This window comes from Schistocerca nitens, chromosome 3 (genome assembly GCF_023898315.1).
Source record: "Schistocerca nitens isolate TAMUIC-IGC-003100 chromosome 3, iqSchNite1.1, whole genome shotgun sequence".
Lineage (NCBI taxonomy): Eukaryota > Metazoa > Arthropoda > Insecta > Orthoptera > Acrididae > Schistocerca > Schistocerca nitens.
Window position 1 is genome coordinate 271,176,093 of NC_064616.1, and position 16,240 is coordinate 271,192,332.

A 16,240-nucleotide genomic window follows, 5' to 3' on the forward strand; every position below is an offset into this window, starting at 1 on the left:
TACGGTGCATGCCTGAGGATCTCACATTATTCACTTTCCCACCATACATTCTCCAGATACAGTATGGTCGATATTTGATGTAACTTCCTTTCGATATTCTCGAGCTGTTGACGTCCAAAGCATACACATCCTCTGTCGCGGCAGATCGGAGGATAATGCGAACTACGATAGTGCTCCCACACATGTCCTCTGTGGACGATAGTTGACTGGATGGACCGACCTCCCGTCGGGTGGATCGTTCGCCGGGTGCAAGTCTTTCGATTTGACGCCACTTCGGCGACTTGCGCGTCATTGGGGCAGAAATGATGATGATTATGACAGCACAACAGCTACTCCCTGAGCGGAGAAAATCTCCGATCCAGCCGAGAATCGAACCCGGGCCCTTAGGATTGACATTCTGTCGCACTGACCACTCACCTACCGGGCGAGGACGATAGTTGACTTATTGAAACACTTTAATGATATTCTGCTTCATAAGAGGTAAAACAAACACTATTATGCCGTAAAAATCGTCGATCCACTATTTTTCGTTCCATATTGTAATGGACGACGGAGGAGTTCTATTTCAGTGCTCCAACATCACTCATTTTATTTTCTTGGCAGTTAAACGAAATACGTTTCTCAAATAGTCTATCGTAAACAATAACGCTTAAAATGTCGGTAGCAGCTTGTCTCGAAGGGAATGTCGACTCTCTTCCAGTTTGCTTGTGTCAAGTAGCTGAGCATCTATGTATTGCTCTCATACTGACTGAATTAAAGTTTATTTCAACAATTATCAGTCGCCGCGTGGGATTAGCCGAGTGGTCTAAGGCGCTGCAGTCATGGACTGTGCGGCTGGTCCTGGCGGAGGTTCGAGTCCTCCCTCAGGCATGGGTGTGTGTGTTTGTCCTTAGTATAATTTATGTTAAGTAGTGTGAACGCTTAGGGAGTGATGACATTAGCAGCTAAGTCCCATAAGATTTCACACGCATTTGAACATTTTTTTGAATTATCAGTCTACTTCCTTAGGTTATTTTCAGTCTACTTCCTTAGGTTATTTTTCATTTCCATGCAACACTCTGGTGACGTCCACAAAATATAGTCAAACTAAAACAGTGCAGTAGTGTTCATGAGGTTCCACTGACCGTCTACATGAGTGCCTGGAACATAAAATTATATCCCATCATTATTCGATTACACTGGAAACGGTAACAACCGTAAAATATCTGCAAGCATACGTCCGGAACGACCTCAAGTGGAATGATCGTTTGAAGCTAGCTGTATGAAATGCAGATGCCTTATTGAGATTTATTAGGGAAATGTAATTCACCAACGAAAAAGGTAGCTCACAAATGCCACGTTCTACATCTACAGCTATTCGATTACCTCGCAGTTCACATTTAAGTGCCTGCCAGAGCGTTCATCGAACGACCTTCAAGCTGTTTCTCTGCCGTTCCGCTCTCGAACTGCGCGAGGGAAGAACGAACACACAAATCTTTCCGTGAGAGCTCTCATTTCTATCATTTTATTGTGATGATCATTTGTCTGCATGTATGTGGGCACCAACAAATTATTTCCGCATTCGAAGGAGAAGTTCGTGGTTGAAATTTCATGAGAAAATCCCGCCGCAACGAAAAATGCACTTGTTTTAATGATTGCCAACCCAACTCACGTATCGTATCTGTTGTACTCTCTCCCCTATATCGGTATAATACAGAACGAGCTGTCCTTTTTTGAACTTTTTCGATATCCTCCGTCAATCCATGATTCTTGAAGGGAAGAATGATTAGGGTTTCGCTCCCATCGACGAGGAAGTCACTAAGAAAAAATGGTTCAAATGGTTCTGAGCACTATGGGACTCAACTGCTGAGGTCATTAGTCCCCTAGAACTTAGAACTAGTTAAACCTAACTAACCTAATGACATCACAAACATCCATGCCCGAGGCAGGATTCGAACGTGCGACCGTAGCGGTCTCGCGGTTCCAGGCTGCAGCGCCTTTAACCGCACGGCCACTTCGGCCGGCAGTCATTAAGAGAGGGAGCAAAAGTTCGGTTTGTGGAAATGTGGGGAAGGAGATCGGCGTGTGCCCTTTCGAAGTAACCATCCCAGCACTTGCCTTACGGGTTTTAAGAAAATCACGTAAGGTCTAAATTTGGATATCCCGATGGGGATATGAACCGCCGTTCTTCCGAATATGAGTCCAGTGTCTTACCACACCTTACTCGGTATTAATTAAGTATTGTTCATCAGCCGGGCTACCTTCCCAAGTAGGACTGTAAAGGATACAGAGAACACCCAAGGAAGAGCAGCTTGTTTCGTCACGAGTTTGCTCTGTAAGGAGTCGGGCAATATACACTATAAGACAAAAAAAGGAAGCACCAAGAAGGAATTATCCGAATGGGACAGAAATCAGTAGATGTGACGTACATGTGCTGACAAACAAAAATGATCACAATCTCAGAAAAATTAGACAATTTATTCAAGAGAAAGATCTTCATAAATTGAGCAAGTCAGTAATGTGTTTGTCCACCTCTGGCCCTTATGCAAGCAGTTATTGGGTTTGGCATTGATTGCTTGAATTGTTGTTTTCCTTCTGAAGGATATCATGTCAAATTCTGTCCTATTGGCGCGTTAGATAGCCAAAATCCCAAGCTGGTTGTCGTCATGCCCATAATGCTCCAAACGTTCTCAACTTCGGAGAGAACCGGTGACCTTGCTGGGCAAGGTAAGGTTTGGCAAGCGCGAAGACAAACAGTCAGGTCGGTACCCCACTTCTGTCTGGGGTGTCTCTGGACATGTCTTATCTGGACATTGGGGCTCATTTCGAAGCGGGATTCGTCACTGAAGATAATTCTACTCCAGTCAACGAGATACCAGGCCGAAGACGACTATCTAACACGTGAGTCGTGCTTGGGTAGCTCAGTTGGTCGAGCACTTGCCGGCGAAAGGCAAAAGTCCCGAGTTCGAGTCTCGGTCCGGCACACAGTTTTAATCTGCCAGAAAGTTTCATATGAGCGCACACCCCGCTGCAGAGTGAAAATCTCATTCTGATCTAACACGTCAGTTGGACAGAATTTGGCACGATATCCCTCAAGGGGACATCCAACAAGTCTATCAATCAATGCCAAACCCAATAACTGCTTGCATAAGAACCAGAGGGGGACCAACACGTTATTGGGTTACTCAATTTGTGAAGCTCTTTCTCTTGAATAAATCATCCAATTTTTGTGAAATTGAAACAATTTATTTGACTGTTCATTTACGTCACTATCACAAAGCGAAAAAAGTGGTCCAACTAAAACATTCATATTTCTTTACGTACTACACGAATCTGTAACAAAAAATGGGGGTTCCTATTTTTAAAAAACGCAGTTGATATCCGTTCGACCTATGGCAGCGCCATCTAGCGGGCCAACCATAGCGCCATCTGGTTTCCCCCTTCAAACTAGACGAGTTTCGTTATAAGTAGTTTTTTCGTTTGATGCTTATTTCGTGAGATATTTGGCCCGGTCACTATCAATGGACCACCCTGTATTATTGATGAGTAAAATATCTGTTATGTGTATCTGTTGTGTTATGGAAAAACGCTACGAACTTATGCACCAACCTACTAGAATGTTAATAATGTTTGTTTTATTTAAGAAGCTTAAAGAGCTTCGAAATAAAAATTGGGAGTCATTATTTTTCATGACGCCCTCGTACTATACTTCAAGTCAGTTTGACTTTCTTTGAACGTAGTCTTGAAGGTGTTGCAATAGCAATATAAATAATTCTGTAATCGGTGGAGAACTGCTTACGAAGGCATAATTTCTGATGGAGCCTACTTATGGCTCAAGGCGCTTGTATTGTGAACGCCTTGCTCTTATTGTATCGTCTAGTGGTCCACTTATTGTTGGTTGCGCTTCCGTAGACTATACGGATGTAGCGACTCATTCCAGACTCAGCAATCGAGGCAGAGTGCATTCTCTATGAAATAGGCTAACTCCCTGCATTGTTACCAGAGGCCGGAGGCTGTGCAGCTCAAGGGATGCCACTATTTACTCAAGCTCATATTTTCGAGCGGGGTTCCGGCGACCAGCCAAATAGGGGCTCATTCATTTTTAGCCGTGGCAGGTCCGGCGGGGGAGTGTCGGTCGCAGACGCTCGCGGCAGCGCAGTATCCTCCGGACAGCCGCAGCCGCGCCTCGCGCTCCACGCTCCTCGCCGCTCGCTCCAAGCTCCACGCTCCACCATGCCGCAGGCAGAGACTCACCACATCGTCACCACCTACTGCATCCTCATCATCCTGCTCATCTCGCTCTGGATTCTCTACTCCAACCTCATGTAGACTGCGGTATGCCGGCGCTTTGTGCAACTGGCGCTTTCTTAACACGCTCCGACATTCCGATCACACGTGCTGCTAACAAAAAGTTAATGTCGTGTTCCTCCTAGTGGTTTCTCACTCCCCTGTGGTTTTGTTTGTGGAACCTATTAACATACTCGTGAATACGAATATTGCGACGTAATTATTATACGTCATGTCTCATCAAATTGTCCTTCAGTGTATAGCTTAGACTTCTTTTTACTCACTCTTTTTCGGTAAGCGTTATCTTTACATCATCTTAGAGTTCTTTTACTCTCACTATTCTCAGCGTCACTTTCCATTCTGTATAAGCAAAGAATGTCATTCCGGAATTCTCACATGTTAAATAAACAAACCAGTCACGTTGTGCGTTGTATTTCTTTATTTCGTTCTGTCTTTATGTGACTGAAACTTTCGATCTTTTGGTATACGTTCAGTTTAATAAAAAAAAATTGTACGTCTCAAAAGGTTCGTCAACAGACAAACTACTTACGTTTGAATTCTACCATACCTGAGAGGAAGCTTGTCTTGGTGTCAGTATGTAATCCGTTACAGCATTCACCAGTCATAGCTTAATACAACCATCTGGAAGTTACTTCGCGGTACTGCTTTCGGATCGCGTTACTACGTATCAGCGTACTCTCGTCTCGACAGTTTTGAAAAAAATGTTCAAATGTGTGTGAAATCTTATGGGACTTAACTGCTAAGGTCATCAGTCCCTAAGCTTACACACTACTTAACCTAAATTATCCTAAGGACAAACACACACACCCATGCCCGAGGGAGGACTCGAAACTCCACCGGGATCAGCCGTACAGTCCATGACTGCAGCGCCTTAGACAGTTTTCACGGTGTTGGATGCCGAGCCAGTGGCGAGTATTTTCAGGGCCTGTATCATGAATAACTGAAACACAATTTTCGCAGCAAAATCGAGACACTGCTCAGCGTGTACCCATTCTGCACACTGCTGCTACGTGGTTAAGTTGAAGTGTCATATTTTGTCCAGCCACAACTATGTTTGAAGAATCTCGGATATGGTGTTCGGCTGTGGAGACCATATATCAGCTGTTTGAGCTGGGAAGCCTCGTGACAAATTTAACTGTGTGCTAGGCAGACAGTCTAACCTAGACTATTACCTTTCGATTACTTTCGTGTTAACACTCTTACGAACAGTGGGAAAGATTCGGGTTCCAATATGAAGTCTCTATGTAGTTTTGGTTTGCCAGTAGGTTTCATTGTAGCGCAAATTCCAGAGTACATTGAAATTTCATTTTTTCTCAAAACGTGGCTCTAATAGCATACAAAATTATTTGGATCGCAGTCATTCTATGTGCGTGTGCGCTCGCACATCCATGTGTATGTGCGTGCGTGCGCGCGCGCGTGTCTGTCTGTGTGTGTGTGTGTGTGTGTGTGTGTGTGTGTGTGTGTGTGTGTGTGTGTGTAACAATCTCCGGGTGCTAATTCTTTACCACAGGGCTACATTTTTTTTTTAAATCGTCTCTTCGCCGGTGTGCTAATTAAATCCGACAAGCCTGTTACTTTCAGAAAGTGGTTTGTACTGTTTATTCGTAGAACTTGAGAGACGCCTGCGAGTGAGTTTGTAAAGAAGCTTGATTACCTCCTATTCCTACTTAGCTGCCAGCTTCGCCTCTGCGTTGTACCGACTGCAGACCGGGTAAAACTTCAGAAATCTGTCTCCCCACTTAGATAATACATTTTTCCCTTAGAAACACAGGTTTTGAGATACATATGCAGAGAGCAAATCAGAAGCTCACAGGGACTAAAATGAATTTCGCGTTCACCCGAATAGGCATGTAGCACTTAAACGGTAAAGCATATCATTATTATTAATCAGTTTAACGCCAATAAAATTAAGCCTATTTCTAGTAAATGCAACCCAACATGCGGAATAACAAATGCCTGCAAGTAAGCAGTCATTTTAAGTTCTAGTTCTGGGGACTGGTATTAAATATCTAAAAGTTTTGTTCTAAGTTTACAATAGTTTCTGAAGCTGATATCGTTGCTCATACAATAAACAGATAGTCTGTGGACGGGTACCATAAACAATTTTCCTCTTTTTAGCGCACAGGCTCAACGGTACTTGGCGACAAGATGCCTTTATTCATAATCCAGTACGTCATCCTACTCAGATGTGGTACACTACATCACCGCTGTTCTAGATATGACGGGTATCACGATTTAAGCGTGAAGCGCAACCAGCCCCTTACGTTTCGTCGATGTAAAATTTGATGTGTGCGTCATTTCTAATCCAGGTATTCCGATGGGTTATAATATTAAAGCATGTGAAACTGGCTTCACAACCGAAATTTGGCTATAATGAGAACAAAATAAAAATATAATTTAATTAATTAGTGACATGCATTTTAGGAGAAAGTTTTCGTTCAGAAGTTTTATACTGACGTCTGACGTGTATGTTTTCTCAGCTTAAGAGATCTACCGAGGAAACCATACATTTCGTGTAAGAAAAGATGTGAAAGGAATAACACTTTGATTTGGATCGTCTAGAAAGGATGGGTACAACAAATGTCTGATGATGGAAAGTTAAGACTGATTGTGTTTCTTCGCTTCGAGAAATAATATTCTGCAGAAGAAATAAAATTTTAGTCCTCTGCAGAGTAATGGAACGGAAGTAATACTTGTTTGTTTCGACCATTTTTTGTCCTAAATTTGTGTCTCTCACGCCACTCTAACTCGCTGAAAGCTTGTGAAGCAAGAGTCGGTGTGGAGATTTTGCAGCATTGTCGCTGCTCCAGAAACTTGATGGAACAGCGCAAGAAAGCTGCGTCTGACTTGCAACTGAGACATTAGCTAGCGCCCTGCCTCACGCCGCCGTCTCCTCGCGGTAAACCGCACACCGGCGCAAGAGCTGGCGCCGCGCCTCCGAAAGGACATTTACTGGCGCCATTTCAGCATTCTCCGCCTCACGCAGAAACCCACTTTAATCCTCGGAAACATCAAAACCTGCAACGCTCGTTATTCTCTTAAACTGTCCTTCTTAGTGACTGTCTAGAGTTGGTAAGACCGCAAAACTACTCGAAGTGCTCACATCTCCTAGCAGACTGCGACTTCGCGACATTATGAAGGGTCACGATTTGCGCGCCATTTCGCCCGTCTCCTATCTGTAACGTCCTCGACGTGACTTAGAACACTGACAGAGAAAGCGTTTCCTCCGTTTAATCCTGTCTGATCTGAATTTTTCCTGGAGGAAGGAAAATTTTTCTTGTTGTGATAATGCTGTCAGGTGATTTTTTAAATGATTTTAGATACAAGATTTATACAAAAATATGTACCCGCTTTCAAAACATGTTTTATGCTCTTGGCTTCCTTTTATGGACTAAAGTAACTAATTACGAAAGATTCTTCTATTGTAATAAATAGTAAAATGATTGTTCAATAATTACCACGCAAAATATCAGTAACAATGTTCAATTATATAGTGGAATACAGCGAACCAACCACATACGTGTATTCTGACAGTCACGAGCTGCTGCGCACTGCTGCATTGACTTGCTGACGTTTTCATAGTGATGCCCAACATTTGGCAGCAATAGCGCATGATGAGAAGTTTGAACATCCACAAATGTGTACCTCCTGTTTCCGTCGGGAAAAATTACTTCTGTTGCAGCTAAAACATAGTAAAAGTTAATGTACACAACTGTAGCCAGAGGGTCTCCAAGGGTTCAAATGGATCAAATGGCTCTGAGCACTATTCGACTTAACTTCTGAGGTCATCAGTCGCCTAGAACTTAGAACTAATTAAACCTAACTAACCTAAGGACATCACACACATCCATGCCCGAGGCAGGATTCGAACGTGCGACCGTAGCGGTCACGCGGTTCCAGACTGAAGCGCCTTTAACCGCACGGCCACACCGGCCGGCGTCTCAAAGGGTTAAAAAACTATAAAGCCCTTCTTCTTACGGCGCCAATTACATTCCCCAGTAAGCCAACAAATTTTTAATGTCATCCCACTATGCAGTCAACGATAAACGGAAAAATAAACATTACTGAGAATTTTGTTCGCACATGGGTCAACAACTTCGATATTTTTTTTAAAATGACAACATGTTCCTTTATGGGGTGTACATTTCTCAGATTTATTTGCTATCGCCCAATTTAGACTTTTTAGTCAACATCCAGCAACCTATAAATATACCAAATCACAAATGAAATAAAGAATGTAACGCATATAAAAAAACTCCAAATGGCAGCATTGCCAATTTAACGTAGGTTACCCCCTAATACCTACATTAGTAATGTCTATGTAGCATGTCGCAACACTTGTAAGTTGCAAATCAATCCAACAGTCCAAATGTAGACTTATCAACACCATAGAGATCGGTATCAAATAGGGTACAGAATATGATGTGGATTCTCAGCAGTCTGTCGGTCAATACGTAATTAAGTTATATTGTACGTGGTGCTCCCGCATGCATTGTAACTTTCCTTTCCTATTTCATACAGATTTCGTTACTGCGAGTCTATATGTGGGCTCGTGGATTGATTTGCATGTTACATGTGTTGTGACAAGTTACATAGAGGTTATCTGGATGCAAGTGCTAGACTAGGTTAAATTTACTACGCTGCCATTTAGAGCGTTTTTTAATATACATTATATGTTTTATTTCACCTCTGTTTTGGTACGTTTATAGGTTGCTTAACAATGGCTAAAAAGTCGAAATTGACCAATACCATATAAATTTAACATTTATATAGCCCATAGACGACTACGTGTTAATCTGAAAAAGGAAACGTTATCGAGTCAAAAATCATATATTTCTCTGATTGGAGTTAATTCTTTCATTTAACTTACCCCTAGTCAAACCACAATTACTTATTGATTACTGCACATCGATGCCACTGAGTATCGGTCACTGCACTGCCACCAAAATGTACACAGCAGACAATCACAAGCGCAAAGTATACAACCATTAAAACCAAACTGTCATCATATCCATGTTATCCCTCCTCACATTGTTTGCTCATAAGAGCACACTGAGTTCCAGTTTTAGAAATTATGGAAGTGTTATTATTCGCATAATGTTGTTTCGCAAGATCTCAGAAAATTTAAATAATTTTTAAGTCAGCTGCAAATAATCAGTGGTTTTGGAAAGACTTTCACCCATGAACGGCATTGGACCCCGATCACCTATTGTCACTATCTTTTTTTTTCCTTTTTGCTTTTTGCAATATGTTACTTGTTGTGTGCTGTTGTAAGGTATTTTTGAGATCAACAAATTAAATCTTAAGTATGATGCAAGCAGCGTACCTTTATGTAAACTACATCCAAATTAACGTCAGAACACACTTTTCTCTCTAGACTAGAAACAAAATTTGGTACAGAATGACAATGAAATTATATTCATCGCAAAAATCTGACTTGGCATATTTAATATACAATCAGTCGAGCTTATTAAATGCACACTAGCAATTGAGTCCGAGTTGTGTTATATTAGTGACCAAATAAACGAATAACAAAATGCCGAGAACAGCCCCTCAGAATCACTCCGGCGCTCAACGGCAGTGCCTCGTGGCTTATTTGTTAAGGAGAAGGAAAAAAAGAACGGAATAAATAAAAAGCAGGACAGCAATTTTGCATCTTGGCTATACATCAAATCCATCCATTTTTAATTTTCCGCCTTCTTTGTATTAACACTGCGGCCATAGTTTTGAAGCATATTTTTAATTGTTTATCACTTCACTTGTAGATTTCTTAAGTATTTTTACATCCTGTAGTTGCAAGGTAAGATCATAATTACGGCTCCTTTAAAAACCGCACCTATGTCCACGCAGAACCCGAATCAGCATCCCGACTTTATCCGGCACCGAGACCGTCAAACACAGTCATCTCATAGATCGGTCATAGAAACGTACAGATCTATTGGCATATCGAGAAGGTGCAATAGCAGAGACAATATAAATTTGTTCAAATACATTCTGGCCACCTACATTTAGGACTTTACTCATTTCTGTATGTAAGTTTGACGAAAAACCAGAAAGTTCCTTCAACAGGAAATCCAGCTATTTCTACCCCCATCCTCGTTCATCCGAGATAGCGTTGAGCCTCTGATCATTTCTTTTACTACATCGCCATTTTTCAGAAATGATCCACAAATAAAACAAAATAAAATACAAAAATATTCGCACACTTCATTAGCCGATAAGTGGATGCGAGAGAGTAAAATTGCGTTGTTTGGTTCCCATCGGAAAGTATATCCAGGTCGTTCTAAGATTAACATTTCTCTCGGTACTCCAACGGAATACGTTATTTTCCACTAAAGGTTTTGCGCACTCCAGTGATACTATCGTGGTGATTAAAGCGTTCTGTGACGTACCATGTGATTCATCTTTGAGCTATTTCATCCCTTCTGACATTCTTATCTGATAAGAAACTCACACAGATCAACAATACTGAAAACAGGGTCTGATCATACTTTTGTAAGCGACAGGACGTTTAATTATTCTCCTCAACCACGAACAAATACATGCACTTATGAGTCAAAATATTACTATCACCTGCTTAATAGCTTGTTTGACCATATTTGGGACGAAATACATCACTGATTCTGCACATCAGGCATGCGACAGTTTGTTGATAGGTTTGTGAAGGTATGTGGCATTAGATGTCTACGCACAGGTCATGTCATCATCATCATCTTGGACAGTTTCCAGCCACTGGCTGGGTCTGTCGGGAACACAAGCCTCTCCATCGTGTTCTGTCTTTCCACCATTCCCCCTCTTCCACCTTCGTCCAGTTCTCTCCTCTTCTCGTCACACATTCCTTCACTCCCTTCACCCATCTATCTCTTGGTCTTCCTCTGGGCCTCTTCCCCTCCAGTTGCAGATCAAACATCCTCTTTGGACCCATCTATCTCTTGGTCTTCCTCTGGGCCTCTTCCCCTCCAGTTGCAGATCAAACATCCTCTTTGGAATTCTTCCCTCATCCATTCTCTTCATGTGTCCATACCACTGCAGTCTTGATTTTTCTATCCTGTCCTGTACTGGTTCCTCCTTTAGTCTTTCCCTCACATACACATTTCGCAATCTGTCTCGTCTTGTTACACTCAACCTGCTCCTCTGGAACTTCATTTCACTAGCCTGTATTCTACTTTTGTCGCTTTTGTGCATTACCCATGTCTCACTTACGTATGCCAATATGGGGACAAAGTAGGTTCGGTATATAATTCCCTTGGATTTCTGTGGCACCTCCTTGCTCCAAATAAGCCCCCTAATGCATTTGTAGAACTGCCCTGCTTTTCTGCACCTTTCATTTATTTCCATTGCGTTTCCCCCCTTACTTTCAATCATGCTTCCCAGGTACTTGAAGTTCTCTACCACTTGTAGTTTTTCCCCTCAACAAGTTATATCCACATTTGGCCTATTCATCTTCCTTGTTGTGACAATTATTTCACTTTTCTTTGCAGAGAAATGCATTCCATATTGTGCTGCCGTTGCCTCCCATGCAGGTCATGTAATCCGCATAAATAACGGGCCGCTGATTTGCGTAAGCGGTGATGGCGCCCGATAGCGACGCCCACGGGTTCCATAGGATTTACATCAGGCGAATTTGGTCGCCAACGTGAGCTCACTATAACGCTCCTCAAACCAAAGTAGCACGGCTCTGGCTCCGAGACACGGACAATTATGCGGCCGGAAGGTGACACCACCGTCGGAGAAGACATCAAGCATGAAGGGATGCACGTGGTTCCCATGTGTCAGTGTGTCTTCGATTACTATCACAGGTCTCCCACAGCATAATACTGCTCCCATCAGGCTGTGTCCGTGGCGTGTTGCACGTTTCGAGCCTTTATTCATCTCGATGACGGTGTTTGTGAAGACGACAATCGACTTAGTGTAGCAAAAATGCGATTTCTCGAAGAGCCGACAAGTTTCTACTGAGCCACGTTCGAATCCCGATGGTCCCTTGCCCACTGTAATCGTAACTGACGATGTCGTTGGGTAAACATGCCAACACGGAGGGGTGGTCTGCTGCGGAGCCACATGTTCAGCGATGTACGATGATCCGTGTGTTCCGAAACTCTTGCCCTTGCACCAGCATTGTGCTCTTTCGGCAGAGATGCCACAGATCGCCATCTATCCTACTTTATAGAGCAAACAAGCCTCCGAACCTCACGTTCTGTGAAGAGTTGTTCCATTACTAATTCTATTAATACGATGTAATACTGACACCTTGATTAAAACCTACACAAATTTATGGTGGGAGATTTGCTACCTTTTGATAAGTAACCTCCACCTTTTAACTTCTATGTGTTTTGTATGTTCTGTCCCTTTCAGATTTGAAAAATGGCGTCGATTTATTGTTTTCCAACATTGAAGAAAAACAGTAATATTCATTACATCACCGAGCGAGGTGACGCAGTAGTTAGCACGCTGGACTCGTATTCTGGAGGACGACGATTAAAATATGCACCCGACCATCAAGATTTTGGTTTTCCGTGACTTCCCTAAATCACCCCAGGCAAATTCCAGGATGGTTCCTTTGAAATGACACGGCCGGTTTCCTTCCCCAGCCCAGAAACATTCCGAGCTTGCGGTCCGTTTCTAATGACCTTGGTCTCGAACCCTAATCTTCACCGAGCGAGGTGGCGCAGTGGTTAGACACTGGACTCGCATTCGGGAGGACGACGGTTCAATCCCGCGTCCGGCTATCCTGATTTAGGTTTTCCGTGATTTCCCTCAATCACTCCAGGCAAATGCCGGGATGGTTCCTCTGAAAGGGCACGGCCGACTTCCTTCTCTAATCCGATGAGACCGATGACCTTGCTGTCTGGTCTCCTTCCCCAAAACAACCCAACCCTAATCTTCCTTCCTTCATTACGTCGGACTTCTGTGAATACAGTAATCGTTTGTGACGATGTAATGAAAAGTCAGCACTCTCTATTTTGTACAATTCCTTTCTTTATTCGAGTTGTAAGTGGTTTCAGAAACCTATTTCTACCATTAGATCACTCAAGAATTCTGCTACCTTGTTTTCTGAACATAAGCAGTTTTTGATTCCTGCATTGGCAATGCTCGGTCGTGAAGTAGTTGGCGGAACATTAACCGCTTTCTTGAACCAGCCCCCTTTTTCTTTTATTTTGCAGCAACAGTTGTAACAGTATTGACCTCGGAAAGCCAGACGACACGAGTTGTGTGCAACCAGCTAACCTTTTTCGAGTGTTCCATCCGGTTTCACGGTAGGTTTATTGTCGTGCTAAATAATAGAAGGTCGTTCCGTTCTAGTGTTGGCGGTGACCCTGTGACGCTAGTAAATTATACAGGCACGGGCTGTGCAGTAGGTGGGCAGGAAATCGCACTGGCGCTTTCACTGCTCATCCGACAGCCAAGGCCAGCACGTCTTGAGCAAGACGCCGCCCTACGCACATCGACCAGGTGGTGTCGGTCTTTGTCCGTGCACCTCTTCTAGGTACATCGTACGGTGCTTAGCGAATTTCTGTGCCCGTCTTTGTCACTTTATCAGACCTGAAACGGCAAAGCGGCGAAGTTGTAACACTCTACAACAAACTGTTCCCACGTCTTGGTGGTGTCTCAAGAGCCGCTGAAGTTATGTAGAAGAGTTATAAACCATGTGTTGATTTTTACAGTCGAGAGAGATCTTTACCGATAATGAAATGGAAGCAAAAGAGAAACGGAACTATCGGAAAAATATATTTTAAAATATTTTTAAAAAATTTTAGCAAAAGCCAAGCGAATTGTCACAAGTGCTGCAAGCGATACTCTAAGGTGGTACCAGGAATAAGACCGATTGGACAGCCTAGGAAGAGATGGACAGACCAGGTTAATGGAAACCTCAAGAGGACAGGAGTAACGTGGGATGCAGTGGAGAGAGAAGAGCTATATCAGGACAGAAATCAATGGAAGCATATGGTTCGCGAAGTTCCTACCTCGCTCGTTGGAAAGAAATTATGATGATGAATTCTCGGAGGTATTGCTGAGCTTGCGCCGTTGGTTATAACCGGATTTAACTCTCGGTGCCCGTTAAGTCCTTTGATATGCACATGTTACTCTTCTCCCGCACCGTTATTTTGGGAAACGCAAACATTCTTCGTGTTTTATTACTCTGCCGCATGACTTGGGCGTCAAGATTTTAATCCGCTGCGTCTACATACATACACCGCAAGCCATTGTACAATGCATGGCGGAGGGCACATCGTAACAGTATTATCTATTATACACTATCCAGTGACATTAATGTATGATGATCAAGTCCCATACTCCGTAACAGAGCGTAGGGGACGATGCGGGAGACCCGCACCGCCGTACTACGCAAGATCCTACTGGAGGTGGTTTGCCCTTGCGTTCCTCCGACCGTAATGGGGTTGAATGATGATGATGATGAAGACGATACAATAACACCCAGTCATCTCGATGCAGGTGAAAATCCCTGACCCCGCCGGGAATCGAACCCGGGACCCCGTGCTCGGGAAGCGAGAACGCCACCACGAGCTGCGGACGCACACTAATGTAACCACCTGTTAAATGCCTGAATAATCTCCTTTTGAAGAGCGGACCGCTGCGAGGCGTGGAGGAAGAGTGTTAGTGAGGTTCTGGAAGGTACAGACAGGAATATGAAGTCATGCCCGACTTCCGTGCAGTGGCCACCTGCGGTAGGTTCAAATGGCTCTGAGCACTATGGGACTTAACAGCTGTGGTCATCAGTCCCCTAGAACTCAGAACTACTTAAACCTAACTAACCTAAGGACAGCACACACATCCATGCCCGAGGCAGGATTCGAACCTGCGACCGTAGCGGTCGCGTGGTTCCAGACTGTAGCGCCTAGAACCGCTCGGTCACCCCGGCCGGCCCTGCGGTAGGCTTCTCGCTTGATGATTCATGGCGCGAAAAGCCCGTTCGAGGTGGTCCACAGATTTCCACTTGGGTTTAAATTCGGGGAGTGTTGTGGCCACGTGAATACGGAACACTCATCCTAGTACTCTTCGTAACAAATGGCTCAAATGGCTCTGAGCACTATGGGACTTAACATCTATGGTCATCAGTCCCCTAGAGCTTAGAACTACTGAAACCTAACTAACCTAAGGACAACACACAACACCCAGTCATCACGAGGCAGAGAAAATCCCTGACCCCGCCGGGAATCGAACCCGGGACCCCGTGCTCGGGAAGCGAGAACGCTACCGCGAGACAATGAGCTGCGGACTCTTCGTAACATGATCACGAAATTTGCCCGCGGTATTCACCAAAGTTCTGGACCGTTCTAACACTGCAGCACATTAGGCAGTCGTTCTAGAGAAACAACCGATTACTAAGTTTGACATAAGTTTCATACTTACCTTCACCAAAATTATGTTGCATTTGGAATATGTGAAAAACCTTAGTAGATATGGGAGTTCACTGCATCGGCACCGCTGGCGTCCCAACCTATGGCTCCGATGGATATTCCCAACTGAATTTAAGATTTAACGGATATTCATTTCTGGTGACAACAAACGTTTTGATGCAAGTGCTAGGTTACGTGAGCGGGACTAATTCTAGGATCTTACCAGTATACAGTTATCTATGTTATCATAAGTCTTCTTTACCGCACTGGCATCGTTTTACATGGGAAAATGTTTGAACACGTATACCAGTTCCAGGATCAGGATAGTTTAGAGACAACACACAGTCGATCTTCTGCATAAATGAACTACTGAGTACAGAAAAGAAAAACCGCTGTAGAAACTTGTGAGAAACCTCTGTTAGCCTCACAGCTTTTTGTAGCACACTTCATGCTTAATATTTTGTCTTCGAGTAAGTAACGTCAAATGTGATGCGGCCCGCATGATATCGATGCGTTTTATCACCATCATTGTCATTGTTTCAATTGGTTCAAATCGCTCTGAGCACTATGGGACTTAACATCTGAGGTCATCAGTC

At 43.5% G+C, this 16,240-nt stretch overlaps 1 protein-coding gene across 1 annotated transcript in view; it reads left to right on the forward strand.

The window, feature by feature from the left end:
- LOC126249175 (nose resistant to fluoxetine protein 6-like) overlaps positions 1-16,240 on the forward strand; it is a 422,987-nt gene that overhangs the window by 103,620 nt on the left and 303,127 nt on the right. The window contains exon 3 of the mRNA XM_049950831.1: positions 4,086-4,314. Within this exon, the coding sequence (XP_049806788.1) occupies positions 4,086-4,314 (229 nt within the window). The remainder of the gene's footprint in view (positions 1-4,085; positions 4,315-16,240) is intronic.